General features: G+C 40.8%; 2 protein-coding genes across 2 annotated transcripts; one reads left to right on the forward strand and one right to left on the reverse strand.

Moving 5' to 3' along the window:
* The first annotated feature begins 620 nt into the window (after positions 1 to 620).
* LOC124143480 lies at positions 621 to 7618 on the forward strand. The gene is made up of 6 exons (XM_046512477.1): positions 621 to 687; positions 1740 to 1976; positions 2819 to 3043; positions 5519 to 5598; positions 6098 to 6191; positions 7160 to 7618. The coding sequence occupies exons 1-6, from the start codon at positions 636 to 638 to the stop codon at positions 7447 to 7449; spliced, it is 978 nt and encodes a 325-aa protein (XP_046368433.1). The 5' UTR covers positions 621 to 635; the 3' UTR covers positions 7450 to 7618.
* A 3982-nt stretch (positions 7619 to 11600) lies between these two features.
* On the reverse strand, positions 11601 to 15670 carry LOC124143476. The gene is made up of 5 exons (XM_046512473.2): positions 15597 to 15670; positions 15226 to 15465; positions 13699 to 13926; positions 12718 to 12975; positions 11601 to 12116 (listed from the first exon to the last, which is right to left on the reverse strand). Exons 1-5 carry the CDS (start codon positions 15652 to 15654, stop codon positions 11749 to 11751), a joined length of 1152 nt encoding a protein of 383 aa, XP_046368429.1. The 5' UTR covers positions 15655 to 15670; the 3' UTR covers positions 11601 to 11748.
* Positions 15671 to 16148: the final 478 nt, after the last annotated feature.

Genomic DNA, 16148 nt, shown 5'->3' on the forward strand with positions numbered 1-16148 from the left:
TAAATACATCAAAATCTCTAAATACATTGCATTGTTCTAAGTTATCTATCCAGGTTTCAGTTAAACCAATTATATCAAAAGATTTTACATGATCAAGAAAATCATTATCTGTAAGTTTCTCCGAAACACCAGATAGTTACAACATAGACGTCCTGGTGATTAGATTTATTTCTTGAAGTTGGGAAAAATCGGTGTTCTTCAATCATTTTACCACCAGTTATATACTTCATCATGTCAGAAGACCAAAACGTGCAAGTCTACGAACGAAAGGTTGCCTGTCATTTGAACACGTCTGCTTGATTTGGTACAAGTATTTCAAATGTGTCAACAACTATACGATTTGGCATTTCCCGTGGGTGAAAACGGGCCTCTATCCTATATCGTCCATTGCTTCAATGGTTTTGAAAACTCATTTAATGTTGGTTGTACATTTGTCAACTGCATGCTGACAATGAGAAATTGCCAATTCCAATCCGATTTCGAGGGCGATGAGCAGGTAATTGACACGTGTGACTTTCCGTCTAATTTGATGCATGCTGAGCTTGAATTATATTTACACTGCCAATTCCAAATAAAATAATTAAATGAAGGCTATATAAAGAGTATTGCAGATGCCGACCAGCCTTACCATCATCATGCCGTTGCTGTGTCTGTACATCGCCGTAGCCTCCCTGGGATTGGCAACAGGTATGTCCAAGATGTATGTTAGTGCATGCCCGTTTTTTAAGTGAGTTATGACCCGTGAAGATCCGGGGTAGAAAGGTGTTCATCGATCCATGTTTGCCGTAAAAGGCGACGGATTACTAGAAAAACGGGGTACGAAATATAAAAGCCTGGCCAATACGTTTTATCTCAATACCACCAGAGTAAGTCAGTACCCAAAACCACTTACTAACGAAATCTAAGTTTCGACGACCCTTTCTCTGACGGTACATGGGGGTAAAGACACATGATTTCGCCAAGGGTTATATACGTGTCCGCGGACGTAGTAGAGAACAAGAATCCTTTTCAGCAGTGGGACTGCGATAGCCTGGTGAGGTTACCAAAGTGTGTTTCCTGATATCCGGAAAACCCGAATAGCAAACAAGCTACTACACCAATACGGAACTAAAGCCCTTTTCATATGCTGTCAAACGGTACCACAAACGATGTACAACCACACATATACCATTATTGAGGTGGCAAAAATGACCATAAATAATTGAGAAATATCCACCAGTACAGACAATCCGGCTACTGCGCGAAAATCAAAGTTACAAAAACATTTTCAAAACATTAAGTTTGCATACATATACGAGACAACACATAGCAAATCAATACAAGATAAAAGTATGCGATTCACTCCCCAGAGAATAAAAAATGCGGGTAATTGCATTTCTCTAACAACGAATGTAAAGAAACCGGATTATGACGACCTCCGGACGTTGCCAAATAGTGACGTAACCCGTACAATAAAGAGAGAGGGAAGCGGTGAGGTCACAACATCGAGACTAGACTGGTTTCCCGACCCGGTGACAACTCTTAAGGACACAATTAATTTTTATGTTTGTGCCCAAACCCTCGATGATATTTTTTCCCCGCAGTCTCACAGTAGTGTATTATTGACGGAAATGTACATCTTGTGCCTTATAGATTTGGTGACTTTACACAGATGTGTTTACTTCCATGTGAAGAAAGGTATTGTTTCTTACTGTATATTTGCACTGCTATGTATTGAAACGTACATGTCTTTTTTGTAGCCCCCCCGCCTCCGAACATAGCACTGAACAGACCAACAGGTTCGTCGAGCGCGTTTCCATTTTCAGGTGTTACTTATGGCCCATCTCGAGCTGTTGATGGAAACATAGACCCCAATTTCTTAAATGGGAGCTGTTTTAGCAGCGACGTTAACGACATCGAACCCTTCTGGTATGTGGACCTTGAAGCGTTCTACGTCATCGACTCTATCACCCTTTTTAACAGAGGAGATTGCTGTGGTATGTATTATATTATTTTTGAAATGTTTATGATATATCTCACATTTCGTAAAAATATAAAATGGGAATCTTTGTTTGTTTGCTTTCTAACGCCACACTCAGTAATATTCCAGCTAAATGTCGGCGGTCTGTAAATATATCAAGTTTGGACCAGACAATCCAGTGATTGACAAGACCATCGATCCGCGCATTTGGGATTCGATGGCAAGCATCAACCAGTTCAGCGAACCTGACCATCCGTTCCCGTTGGTCGCCTCTTACGACACGCATAGTCGCCTTTTATGGCAAGCATGGGTTGCTGAAGACCTATTCTACCCCGGATCTTCACGGGAATGAGATGGTCAAAATGGATAGATCATGGGAGATTTTCTATTTGTTAATGATATGGGCAGAATCGTACAATGGAATCTACTTTTCACTGAGATGTCTAATGATTTCTTATAACTGTGGTGCTGAAAGGGAAACTAAGGGTTGACTGCGTGACAAAAACCAGTCAAAGAATCAGCCCGATTCCAAATTGCAATGAATAGCAACCCATGCTTGCTGTAAAATGCGACTATGCTTGTCGTAAGAGGCGACTGACGGGATTGGGTGGTCATGCTCGCTGACATGGTTGTTGAATGTCATCGATCTCAATTGCGTGGATCGTTGCTCATGAAATCAATCTCTGGATTGTCTGGTCCAGACTCGATTACTAACACAGACTGCCGTTTTATAGCTGGGTTTATTGTTGAGTGCGGCGTTAAACGACACACAAACAAACAAACAAACGAACAAAAATACAATGGTGTTAAAATCAATTCAAAGTTTGAAATTCAGATCCGTTACATTTCTGTTTTCAGAGGAGCGTATCAGAAATATAACTATCGAGGTATTTGACCGTTTCCCATTCACGGAAACACCCGAGGTGTGCGGACTGGTCTCAGGTGGCGTTCCAGCTGCCGGAACTATAGCTATCATTTGTCCAGACTATGTGGTCGGTCGTTACATTCGGATATCTAAAATGGCACTTGATAATTTCGACACCCTCCAGTTCTGTGAGGTACAAGTCCAGGGATCGGCGTTAGGTGCGTATACAACGGTTTCTTTCAAATTTCAAAACATAATTTCATGTGCTACCTTCCCTCGATAATCTACAAATAATTAGCCCTGACGAGGTCAATATACGAAAACATGGTGGCAGGTCCGGTCAGATCGCCGAAGGAGTCGGGTCCGAGGGTTCCTATTTTCGCATATTGACCTCGTCAAGAGAGATCATTTGTTTTGCTATACTTAAATTCACATTGGTGTTGATGAAGCCTTTAAACCGTCCTCTGTTTCATTACAATAACTTAGCTGCGGACCGTGAAGTGTTATTACCAGAGGCCATCTTGTTTTCTAACACACGACTCAAAACTCATCACGTGACAGGTCAATACTGATCATGTGACGAGTCAGAATGCAAGGTCAGTGTCAGTCTACATTTAAATGTACTGTTTCGACACGAGGTACGGATTAACCAAAGGAATTGCAAGATTCTGAAATGAGGTTTCGCAAGTTCTGTTAATTATTCCCCGTTCATAAAAACGGCCAAAACAAGAACGCCAGTACCGACGTTGGTGTTTAACTGTAGTACCTACCTTCGGGCTACATTAATGAGCTAGGATATTTTGTATTTTCTTATTTTGTCCGTATTTTTAAAAAAAATTTTTGTTGTCATTACTTATAGTCTATTATAATCCTGGTTGGGTCGGCTGGTTGCCTTGTTTGTGTTAAATATTTTTATGGTATTATATGTGTGTTCGTTTTTTATGTTAAGGATATAGCACGTCAGAGAGTTTCTATGGTATTTAAAACCCACATCGGGATAAATATTTTAAATATGAGAAAAACCTAGGGAAAGTGTTTAATCTAACTTACAAACCGAAAAAAGAAACTTCAAACATTTATCAAAATTTGTATGTGTCAAACATACTTTCCATGAACCCTAGGAAACGGGCGTAAAATATCTGTTGCTGGCGTACGGTACTTGAAAAAGTGAGTGAGTGAATATAGTTGTACGCCGCTTTTAGCAATATTCCAGCAATATCACGGCGGGGGACACCAGAATTGGGCTTCACACATTGTATCCATGTCGGGAATCGAACCCGGGTCTTCGGCGTGACGAGCGAACGCTTTAACCACTAGGCTACCCGACCGCCCCGTACGGTACTTGAAAAAGACATTCTAAAAAGCGCCATTGTTCCCTTGAGGTACACTCACTGGGCTACAGATACGAAGGTTGTGTGTTCCATCCTCGGGAATATAAAGAAAACTACTGTCATTTGATTTTACATGATTTCATTTATTGTTAAAATGCAAAATATCGTTACCTAGCTGGAAACATTCATATTTTTCAATCTGAACGGGAGTTGTATTCATAAACTCCCTGGGAGCTAATGACATGATGACCCCCAGAATTTATTTCTCATAGGAAATCCCTATTCAAAGATCACATTCGATGAAATATAAAGTATTTCTTTTTTAGTTTGTTTTCCGTATTTAATTATAAACATTATTGGGAGATGTAGAAGTATTTAGTAAAATCTTACAGAGCATATTGGCAGATTTCTTTAACGGGTTGATCCGTATTTGTAACATATAGTACTGAGTGAGTATGGTTTTGCGCCGCTTTTGGCAATATTACAGCAATATCACGGCGGGGGACACCAAAAATCGGCTTCACGCATTACACCCATGCCGGGAATCGAACCCGGATCTTCGGTGTGACGAGCGAACGCTTTAACCGCTAGGCTACCCAACCGCCCCGACATATAGTAATACTGACATGAACCTATGAACGTAATTAAGGATACCGTTACCGCAAGTGTATTGTAACCTAGTTCCGTAAGTAACCTAGTGCTTATAATTACGTCTTTTATGGCAGGTCTTGTCGCCTTTGATATACATAGATGCAGATGTTGTTTCGGCGCGCTGACACAGAAACTAGACTGTTTACTTTAAGATTAACATTTTATCCATATGTAAAGTAAAAAATGTATACCAGCATACATACCCCGTTATGCAAAGTTGCCCACAAAGTAAATGTTTTCCTATAGGTCGCAGGAATTAAGTGGATAGTCATCAAGTGCGACTAGGAAGGTTTGTTGGTTGGTTTGTTGTTTAATGCATCAATCCACGCAATTGGGATCAATGACATGCATCAACCAAGTCAGCGTGCCTGATCACCCGATCCCGTTAGTCAAGCTCGCTGATTTGGTTGATGCATGCTTTCGATCCCAATTGCCTGGACTGTTGCTCATGATATTAATCACCGGATTGCCTGGTACAGACAAGTAAGGTAGAGTACACAACAGTCTGAATGTCTTTCATTTGGATTTAAATCATACCTATCTTAGAAAATAAATAATGTTAGTACTACGTCAGCGAGTATCTTTTGATAAGCTGGAATGTACATGTCTGATGAGAGGTACGATTCGACAGTCAAAACCATCGCAAGCTGAACAGTCTTTTGTGGCTCACACATATTTCAAACATGAATGTATCGATGTATTTTGTCACAGCTTGTCCGGCCGGATATGAACAACTAGATCGCTACTGCTTCTATAGTTCCTGCTTCGCGACTACATTCGCTCAGGCTCAGGTAATCCTAGTTACCAAATCACACAATCGATCGCAAACAGCACAGGTACGAACAGTAGTCGACATAGACATGTACCACGGCACACACCAATGTGTCATGCATTCAGCTAGCAATCTGATGGGTTAGAATTGATACATGCTTGTCGTAAGAGGCGACCATGTTTGTCGTAAGAGGCGACTATGTTTACCTAAAGAGGCGACTAACGGATCGGGTGGTCAGGCTCACTGGCTTTGTTGATGGATGTAATCGTATTTCAATTGCGTGGATAAAATGCTCATGGTGTCAATCACTGGATTGCCTGTCCAGTCTTGATTTTATACAGACCGCCATCATATAGCTGGAATAGTGCTGAGTGCGGCGTTAAACAACAGACAATCAAATTTATTCATTCACTCACACACTCACTAACATATCAGGTGACTTCGATATCATTCACTCCGCCGCGCTACCCATGCGATTGATAGCCTTGTGTACATCTTATAACGACGTGTGTTCCCAGGAGTACTGCAACGTCCTCTTCACAGATCTGGCAGAAATTCGCACAACCGACATGAACAACTTCGTCACCTCCATCTTACCCGCCTACCCCAAAGGTGAGTTACCTCCCCTGAATAGTTCCAGTATGACAATTCAATTTTCTGATTTGTGTTGAGAACCCGTATTGTGAGAATGAATTATAACCATATCTGTATGTGTTATATGTATGCTTTACATTGTCTTTGTCTGCACTACAAGAACGATTATGGGTCAAAAGCATGTGGCCCGTGAATATCCAGGTCATAAAAGGTCTTCAGCAACCCGTGCTTTTCGTAAGAGGGATCGGGTTGTCAGGCTTGCTGAATTTAGTTGAGGCATGTCATGGTATTTCAATTCCGTGGTTCGATGTTCATGATGTCAATCACTGGATTGTCTGGTCCAGACTCAGTTATTTACAGACCGCCGCCAAACCGCAGAGTTCGGCGTTAAACAACAAACTAACAAACAAACAAACACACACAAAAAACCACACTGAAGCATTATGTCTACATTCCATGTACCTCATGCTTGTTAGTACAGACGACCAATGAATGTCTGTGTTCACAACGTGTGACCTCGCTGATTGTGTGTGCAACCTAGACATTAAATCGTTGCTCTTACCATTAACCACTGGTTTACATAGACTCCATTATTTACAATGACACAGCTGGAATATGCTGATTTCGACGTGAAACCACATTATCACACTACCCACCTTCACTCGTTAACTTCTGTCCCAGTTCGGGAAGATCCGGGGTAGAATAGGTCTTCAGCAACCCATGCTTGCCGTAAAAGGCGACTGTGCTTGTCGTAAGAGGGACTAACCGGATCGGGTGGTCAGGGTCGCTGACTTGGTAGATACATGTCATCGATCCCAATTGCGTGGATCGATGTTCATGACGTCAATCACTGGATTGTCTGGTCCAGACTCGATTATTTACAGACAGCCGTCATATAGCTGGAATATTGCGGAGTGCGGCTCTAAACAACAAACGAACAAACTTTCCCAAATCCTAAAATGTTATTTAACATTTATTCTCTATAGATGCCAACTACTGGATTGGTGCTACCAACATGGAAGACAAGGAGACCTGGCGGTACCTGTACGGAGACGCGGTCTATCCGACCAACTTCACCTATCCCCTTCTGAACGGGACCAGCCACATGACGCCGTTTCTGGGCCTCTCCGACTCACAGGTGGTGGGCAACGACCCGAGGTCTGACAACTGCGCCCTGCTACGTTGCAACGACAACGGGGACTACCTCTGGGACCGACAAAGCTGCAACTCCAAGGAGTACTTCCTTTGTTGCGGTGTTCTTTCCACTGACAATTAAGATAGCATTGTTACCTCCAGCTTCACTTTCGACTCAGTTCTGTATCTCCGTCAGTTTATCTCTTGTGGTTTATCTCTCTCGTACAATATCAGCTAATTTACTCAGTATATAATGTCCGTACACATTGTCGCTTGAAATGTAATTTGAAATAAATGCTAGCAATTTCAAACTTTGAAGTTTCTTTTATGCTGATATGCTGAATGGATAGTCACGTGATCTGATATTTGGAGTTCACACACCTGTGAACGGACAAAAAGGTTCATTTTTTTGGTGAAATTGATCGTGTGAACTTTTGCCGGAACTACTTCCGGGGTTTCCCCAAATTCTAAATCGGTCTTTACGATCAACTAGTTTTTCAACTTTCTTTTTGATCCTTGCTTGATATATCCTTTTTAAAGCGAACGAAATGTCGTACCTTGCTCAGATGTGGCGGCCGACACAGATCAAATCGACTGCTCCTGGACAATCCCAAACTAAAACCCGATTCACTATCGTATCGGAAAGGAATCCAAGATTTTGAGAAACCATAAAGTATAATAAGGTTAGAAAAGAAACTTAAATCCCACCCCCCCCAAAAAAAAATAAATAAAAAAAATGAATAAAAATAAAATAAATAAAAAAATTACAGCACACACGACAAATTCCAAACTCCAAACGTAACACAGCCTGACGTTGAAATGATCACAGAACACAAATGTGTCAGTGCATTCAATCCCCACCAGTCCATTCCGCATCGTCCGAATTGGTTTCCGACTGTCCAAACACATCTCCACACATTCATAAATCAGTGATATTCCCAATTTGCTAGTTCTATGGAATGGTTCATGCGTTGAGTGTTTTCATTAGTAAGAATAAATCTCATCCTTACATATGCTCCCGTTCGACTCGACATGCACCTCTTTACAAACTTTTATCACTCATCCGTGAAGAGATAACCCGTTTAATAAACATACGTCGATATTACACATTGTTTTATGGACTGTCTCCGTGGTCTAGTGGTAGAGCGTCCGCAGGGAGACCGGAAGGTCCGGGGTTCGAGACGTTAAAAGATGGTACTTGTTGTTACCCTATCTGGCGCTCGGCATTAAGGGGCTAAAGCAAGGGCTGGTCGGCTCTGAGTATACTATGTCTGAGTGGGCAACTGTGACATGGTAACTCGGTGATCTAGCACTGTAAATCGGCATCAGCCCGGTCTAGTACACAAGCAGTCACACACACACACACACACACACACGTTTGACGCCATTTCACCTCACCTCACCCACATTGTTTAATAACATCACGTGCAAACGGAACTATTTTTGGCCGGCCACATGATACATGACATGACCTAACAAAATGGCTACTATAAAAGTGTACCGATTCTCACCAGGGCGTGATTACTAATACTTTTTGTTCAGATGAATTATGCTGAAATCGAAAAAGTAATATGTTCTAAATATACTGTTGAGAAAAAATCATTAATAAGAAATAATAAACGACATGAAAAAGAATATAGAGCAGACGATGATTCTATCGTCAAGCGAATGATCCTCACACAATGGCAACCGAAGCCATAAAAGTAAATGACTGTGTCAAAATTGATGGTCAGCTGAAGGGGCGGGTGCTATCGGTTGTTCAACCTTTTGTTTGTTTTCTACTATCAGTGCCTGATGAGATGTTTTCTACTATCGGTGCCTGATGATATGTTTTCTACTATCAGTGCCTGTTGAGATGTTTTCTACTATCAGTGCCTGATGAGATGTTTTCTACTATCCTTGCCTGATGTTATGTTTTCTACTATCAGTGCCTGTTGAGATGTTTTCTACTATCGGTGCCTGATGAGATGTTTTCTACTATCAGTGCCTGATGAGATGTTTTGTACTATCAGTGCCTGTTGAGATGTTTTCTACTATCGGTGCCTGATGAGCTGTTTTCTACTATCCTTGCCTGATGTTATGTTTTCTACTATCAGTGTCTGTTGAGATGTTTTCTACTATCGGTGCCTGATGAGATGTTTTCTACTATCAGTGCCTGATGAGATGTTTTGTACTATCCTTGCCTGATGAGATGTTTTCTACTATCAGTGCCTGTTGAGATGTTTTCTACTATCAGTGCCTGATGAGATGTTTTCTACTATCAGTGCCTGTTGAGATGTTTTCTACTATCGGTGCCTGATGAGATGTTTTCTACTATCAGTGCCTGATGAGATGTTTTCTACTATCAGTGCCTGTTGAGATGTTTTCTACTATCAGTACCTGATGAGATGTTTTCTACTATCGGTGCCTGATGAGATGTTTTCTGATATCAGTACCTGATGAGATGTTTTCTGATATCAGTGCCTGATGAGATGTTTTCTACTATCAGTGCCTGTTGAGATGTTTTCTACTATCGGTGCCTGATGAGATGTTTTCTACTATCAGTGTCTGATGAGATGTTTTCTACTATCAGTGTCTGATGAGATGTTTTCTACTATCAGTACCTGATGAGATGTTTTCTACTATCGGTGCCTGATGAGGTGGTTTCTACTATCAGTGCCTGATGAGATGTTTTCTACTATCAGTGCCTGTTGAGATGTTTTCTACTATCAGTGCCTGTTGAGATGTTTTCTACTATCGGTGCCTGATGAGATGTTTTCTACTATCAGTGTCTGATGAGATGTTTTCTACTATCAGTGCCTGATGAGATGTTTTCTACTATCGGTGCCTGATGAGATGTTTTCTACTATCAGTGCCTGATGAGATGTTTTCTACTATCAGTGCCTGATGAGATGTTTTCTACTATCGGTGCCTGTTGAGATGTTTTCTACTATCCTTGCCTGATGAGATGTTTTCTACTATCAGTGCCTGATGAGATGTTTTCTGATATCAGTGCCTGATGAGATGTTTTCTGATATCAGTGCCTGATGAGGTGGTTTCTACTATCAGTGCCTGATGAGATGTTTTCTACTATCAGTGCCTGATGAGGTGGTTTCTACTATCAGTGTCTGATGAGATGTTTTCTACTATCAGTACCCGGTGAGATGTTTTCTACTATAAGTGCCTGATGAGATGTTTTCTACTATCAGTTGCCCGATGAAATGCTTTCTACTATCAGTGACTAACGGGGTCGGGTGGTCAGGCTCGCTGACTTGGTTGTTGCATGTCATCAATCCCAATTGCGTGGATCGATGCTCATGATATGAATCACTGGTCCAGACTCGATTATTTACAGACCGCCGTCATGTAGCTTGAATAGTGCTGAGTGCGGCGTTAAAAAACCAACCAACCAACCAACTACTATCAGTGCCTGATGAGATGTTTTCTTCTATTAGTGCCTGATGGGATATTTCTACTATCAGTGCCTGTTGAGATGTTTTCTACCATCGGTGCCTGTTGAGATGTTTTCCACGTATCAATGCCTGATTAGATGTTTCCTACTATCCTTGCCAGATGAGATGTTTTCTACTATCAGTGCCTGATCAGATATTTTCTACTATCAGTGCCTGATGAGACCGTTAACTCATGAGTGACCGACTACCAGTAACCATAAGTAATCACACTGAAACATTTTCGTTTTAGTGTATGACAAGCTTCCCATCCTCCGTGAAGATCCGGAGTAGAATAACTCTTCTGCAACCCAGGCTTGCGACCATGCTTGAAGTAAGAGGCGACCAACGGGATCGGATGGTCGGGGTCGATGACTTGGTTGATGCATGTCATCGATCCCAATTGCGCATCGATGATATCAATCACTGGATTGTCTGGTCCAGACTCGATTTTCTACAGACCCCCGTCATACAGCGGGAATATTGCTGAGTGCAGGGTAAAACAACAAACCAACCCATTCTCCGGCTATTTCCTGCTTTGGAATGATGTCAAAGATACATAAACTCAAGTTTTACGTGTGACATTTTATTTGCATACCGAATTACGCAAACTTTGAGTGAGGTAATCTCAGTAAGTAATTATTGTTATTCACCGTGACAAAATAGAACATGCTGAAATCACGCCATGACCTCCTATGAGTACATTAAAAGATAGATAATAGATGAATACCAGTATTAATAATTATAATCATAATATATATATATATATATATAAAAATATATATATATATATATATATATATATATATATATATATATATATATATATATATATATATATATATATATATAAAATGTGAAGACTTATTACTTTGCACTGGAACAAAATGTTTGGCATCTACATGTATATTAGCAAATAATGGCATAAACATCAAGCCAGGACTTGCTGATGCAGACACTCAAAATGTGTTCCAGGGAAAGTAATGGGTCGTCACAAATCAACCATGACTTCTTCACTTCTCGTTGAAACCAAAATCAAAGGCAGCATTGACACGACCGATATCTACATTGGTAAGACCAGCGTTGTTTTCAAACGCTGCACGCTGAACGTCATCGTCCACAAACTTGTTGGTGACCTCGCTGTGGGAAGCGGACCTTCCGCTGACCTGAACTTCACAGAGAGTTAAGAGGTCGTTGCTGTCGACCATACTGGTCTTCTGGATCTTGATGAAGCGGCCAACGGCGGGATAGAAGCAGTTGACGGTGAAGTTCGCTCCTGCAGCGACGTTGCCAGTGATGCTACCACAGAGATGTGGGAACTCCAGGAACTTGAAGGGGTCCTTTATAAGGATCCCGACGTCGATGTTGCGGAGACGCTCGGCTGTTGAAGACAATGACGTCACCGTGTCATACAGGCAAAATCACAGGGCACAAATAAATCGTCTTCAGGTCATATTAACAAAGGTATAATTCTCAAAACTATTAAGATAGGATTGGTATGTTGGAAAATCAATGTAAATAACGTGGCGCTGTGATGCTAAAGCCCAAGGTAGAGTTACATATTAATTAGATATAACAGGATTTTTATAGTCATAAGCTCAAAGACAGCATGTCATAACATCCAAACCGTACTGATTCATGAACACACTATCGACCAACAACATGCACAATATTGTGCACGTCGCTAAAACATGTAATGTTATTACATCCAAATTAATTCAATAGATTGGTTGGTTGGTTTGTTGTTTTACGCCGCACTCAGCACTATTCCAGCTAAATGACGGCGGTCTGTAGATATCGAGTCTGGACCAGACAATCCAGTCACTGATATCATGAGCATCGATCCACGCGAGTCAGCGATCCCGTTAGTCGCCTCTTTCGACAAGCATAGTGGCCTTTTACGGCAAGCATGGGTTGCTGAAGACCTATTCTACCCCGGATCTTCATGGGTAAAACATGGGACACAACGATGTAATGCTTACCACAACAGTCGCCTCTGTTGGTGACGGTGACGGAGCTGATGTAGTAGTAGGCGCCGAGGTCGATGTAGAAGGTGGGAGTTAAATCACCAGTGGTGCTGGAGAAACAGCTCCTTCCGGTGACGAACTGGCTGTCAAAGTTGCCGTCCACGGCGAGGCCAGGGGAGGCAACCAGGTTGGCGGCAGCGAAAGTAAACTGCGAGGTAGCGCGCGCTGGGCGATTCAGGGCGACGTTGGTGGGATTGACACCGTTAAATTTCGCTGAAATTGCAGAAATAGAATACAACTTACGTGGTCAATACCACAGCGTATACACTTATAGGCCAAATTGTAAAGATTATATAAAGTAAAGTACGGTTATAACGAACTCAAAGGGACTACTAATTTTAGTTTGTTATAACCGTAGTTCATTGTAAGCATATATACAGTATAACAACAGCAAATAGTCGGGACCAAAACATTTAGTTCGTTATATCCGTCAGTTCGTTATAAGCGTGTTCGTTATAACCGTAGTTTATGTATTCGTGTGCATCCAAGTCTATTTAGGAATTAGCTGTTGTGATAGTATATACAGAATCTTTTGCTTCAATCAAGCTACTAGTCAATATTGTCCAGAGACTAATCATATAATAAAATAGATAAATAAAGTTAAAAAAAAAATATAAAAAATATTGAAAACGATAACATTTATGTTTTTTCGTACAGATAATGTTTACTCGGACAAATTCCACTTGTTTATCCAATTCGGTCTACTAAAACCTATTATTACCGAATGCTATAAACTGCATTAGGGTCAAACGGATCTGGGCCGACCTCTTTTACACAAACGATCTTTACAAATAATACAGCATGGGTATTTGGCAAGCATGTTTCCGAATGTCGAAATTCGTGTTTTACGTAAGATAGCATTATGGATAAGATAAATATATAAGAACAGGGAAACGATTGATGACCACTGACCACTGTTAGCACATTTATACTCACGTTTGATGTTGCCTCCGGACACAACGACCTCGCAGATGGTGAGAGGGGCGGTGGCGGAGGGTTTTCTGATACGGACGTAGCGTCCAGTCACCATCGGAGAGCAGGAGAGTGAGACAGTCTGACCAAGGGCCACTCCACCAATGACCGTGGAGCAGAACTCGGGAGTCTCGGTACTGGTTGTGGGATTGAACTCAAAGACCTCGACTGTCAGACCACTCAGACGATCAGCTGAGACACAGAAGATGCACTTCTTCACATTTCAATAACACATACATTTGTCGTCCTTAATCATTTGTCTATTTAGTTAAACATATGAATACATTTGCTTTGATTACCGTGAGGCTAAGGCATGCGTTCGTCACTATCAGGTCCAGGTTCGAAGCTCTGCGATCAGTGATTTCAAACTAGCTTCAAATGGCGAATGTCGTAAGTAGACGGCAAGTTTTGTACAGCTGATAAATACACCTGGCATTGTTGGCTGTGATTATGATAAACCTGTGGGTTTAAATATGGCTTATGGATAAAACTTTGGTATAAATATGGCTTATGGATAAAACTTTGGTATAAATATGGCTTATGGATAAAATTTTGGTATCAATATGGCTTATGGATAAAACTTAGGCATAAATATGGCTTATGGATAAAACTGTGGCATAAAAATGGCTTATGGATAAAATTTTGGTATAAATATGGCTTATGGATAAAACTGTGGCATAAATATGGCTTATGGATAAAACTTTGGTATAAATATGGCTTATGGATAAAACGTTGGTATAAATATGGCTTATGGATAAAACTTTGGTATAAATATAGCTTATGGATAAAACTTTTGTATAAATATGGTTTATGGATAAAAATGTGGTATAAATATGGCTTATGGATTAAACTTTGGTATAAATATGGTTTATGGATAAAACGGTGCATATAGATACAACTGTTGTTTTTTTTTGAAAATTGGATAAAACTGTTGGTATAAATAGGGATATGGATATCATTGTTGGAGTGGATGTAAATGTGGATATATATTTGGATATAATTGTAGGTATGGAGAAACATAGGAACATAAATATAGGTATGGATAAAACTGTAGATATATATATGGAATTACCTTAAACTGAATTGGTATGAGTTTAGATGTGGATAAAACTGTGGGCATGGATAATGATAAAATGTGTATATAGATATGGATAAAATGTGTATATGGATATGGATGAAATGGTGGATATGGAACTGGGAATGTGGAATACAAATATCGATCTGAATATGGATTATATGTTTATATCTCAAAGTACGAAGGCTCCACTTATATAACTATTAACTCTTTTGAGTATACGATGCATATTGTTCTTATGAAAAAAAACATAGAGACGTTTAGTAGAGCTTTCGCATGGTAATGGAACGTTGCTTCCCTTTATATTTTTTGGATGTGCGGGCTGTCTTGCACTGGTGGTGTATTAAGAATATGGACTATACATGTGTCTAAGGCAATGTAAACTGGTTTGACTGTCGAGTATTTATCTAACTTACCACAACAGTCGCCCCTGTTGGTGAGGGTGAGGCCGGACACGAATACCCGGGAACCCAGGTCCACGAACCAGAAGGGGTTGGGATCTGTCGCCACATCAGCGCTAGAGAAACATGAGCCGCCAAAGAAGTCGGAGTTGAAGTTGCCGTCGACGGCGAGGTTTGAGTTGGCGGTGATTGGGGGCACACCGTTGACGAAGACACTGCTCGAGCCGGTGGGGCGGTTCAGGGCGATGTTTTGGCCTGTAGGTGCAAATAGGCAAATGAAATATGACAAAAACAGTAATATGAATAATATATACTTAGTTGTATTTTATGGGGCATATAATATGATGAGTAGATAGCTTCTAAATCAGATGGTACACGTTTCTTACCGAAGTTATTGGCGCTGGCCGCTGCGATCAGAGCTGCTAAACATATGATGAAAACCATTGTGGATGTGGTGATCGAATGATGTCCTTAGATCTGAGGTCAAGGCTTATATAGAGACGGTCATTATGTTTGGTCAGATAACATAACATTATGACGTCTCGTTAATTAACAACACACTTACATTAAGCCGATCCCGAAGCTATTAAAGAGCAGGTGAGATTATAAATCAATTAAAGGACAGTTAACGCTGAAACTGGTAACGCTTACCATTGACAAATGACTGACTGAGGTCACACCTTGTTTGTCAGATACCGATTGTTTCTACATTAGTTCAGTCCCAAAACGCAGAACAGGAATTGGTCAGGACATGCTGGTCACTCCTAATTAACGAATGGATCATTCCAAAATTATAGATACCGTATGAAGTTTAAATTTCTTGTATTTAGGATAAATGTATAAGATCGAACGGTTATTATGTTGTGACAACACGAACTGGAGTCGAAAGAGTCAGAGTGGATGACTCGAGGACCTTGAGTCCTTGATGCTGAAGAAAT

This window comes from Haliotis rufescens, unplaced genomic scaffold, assembly GCF_023055435.1.
Source record: "Haliotis rufescens isolate VD_foot unplaced genomic scaffold, xgHalRufe1.0.p SCAF_8, whole genome shotgun sequence".
Lineage (NCBI taxonomy): Eukaryota > Metazoa > Mollusca > Gastropoda > Lepetellida > Haliotidae > Haliotis > Haliotis rufescens.

Coding starts and splice junctions, on each gene's coding strand:
- LOC124143480 (XM_046512477.1), top strand. CDS start 636: ATGCCGTTGCTGTGTCTGTACATCGCCGTAGCCTCCCTGGGATTGGCA. Junction 1,977..2,818: donor TAACAGAGGAGATTGCTGTG/GTATGTATTATA, acceptor TTCTGTTTTCAG/AGGAGCGTATCAGAAATATA. Junction 6,192..7,159: donor CTTACCCGCCTACCCCAAAG/GTGAGTTACCTC, acceptor TATTCTCTATAG/ATGCCAACTACTGGATTGGT.
- LOC124143476 (XM_046512473.2), bottom strand. CDS start 15,654: ATGGTTTTCATCATATGTTTAGCAGCTCTGATCGCAGCGGCCAGCGCC. Junction 15,466..15,596: donor GGCCAGCGCCAATAACTTCG/GTAAGAAACGTG, acceptor TTGCACCTACAG/GCCAAAACATCGCCCTGAAC. Junction 12,117..12,717: donor CAACAGAGGCGACTGTTGTG/GTAAGCATTACA, acceptor TGTCTTCAACAG/CCGAGCGTCTCCGCAACATC.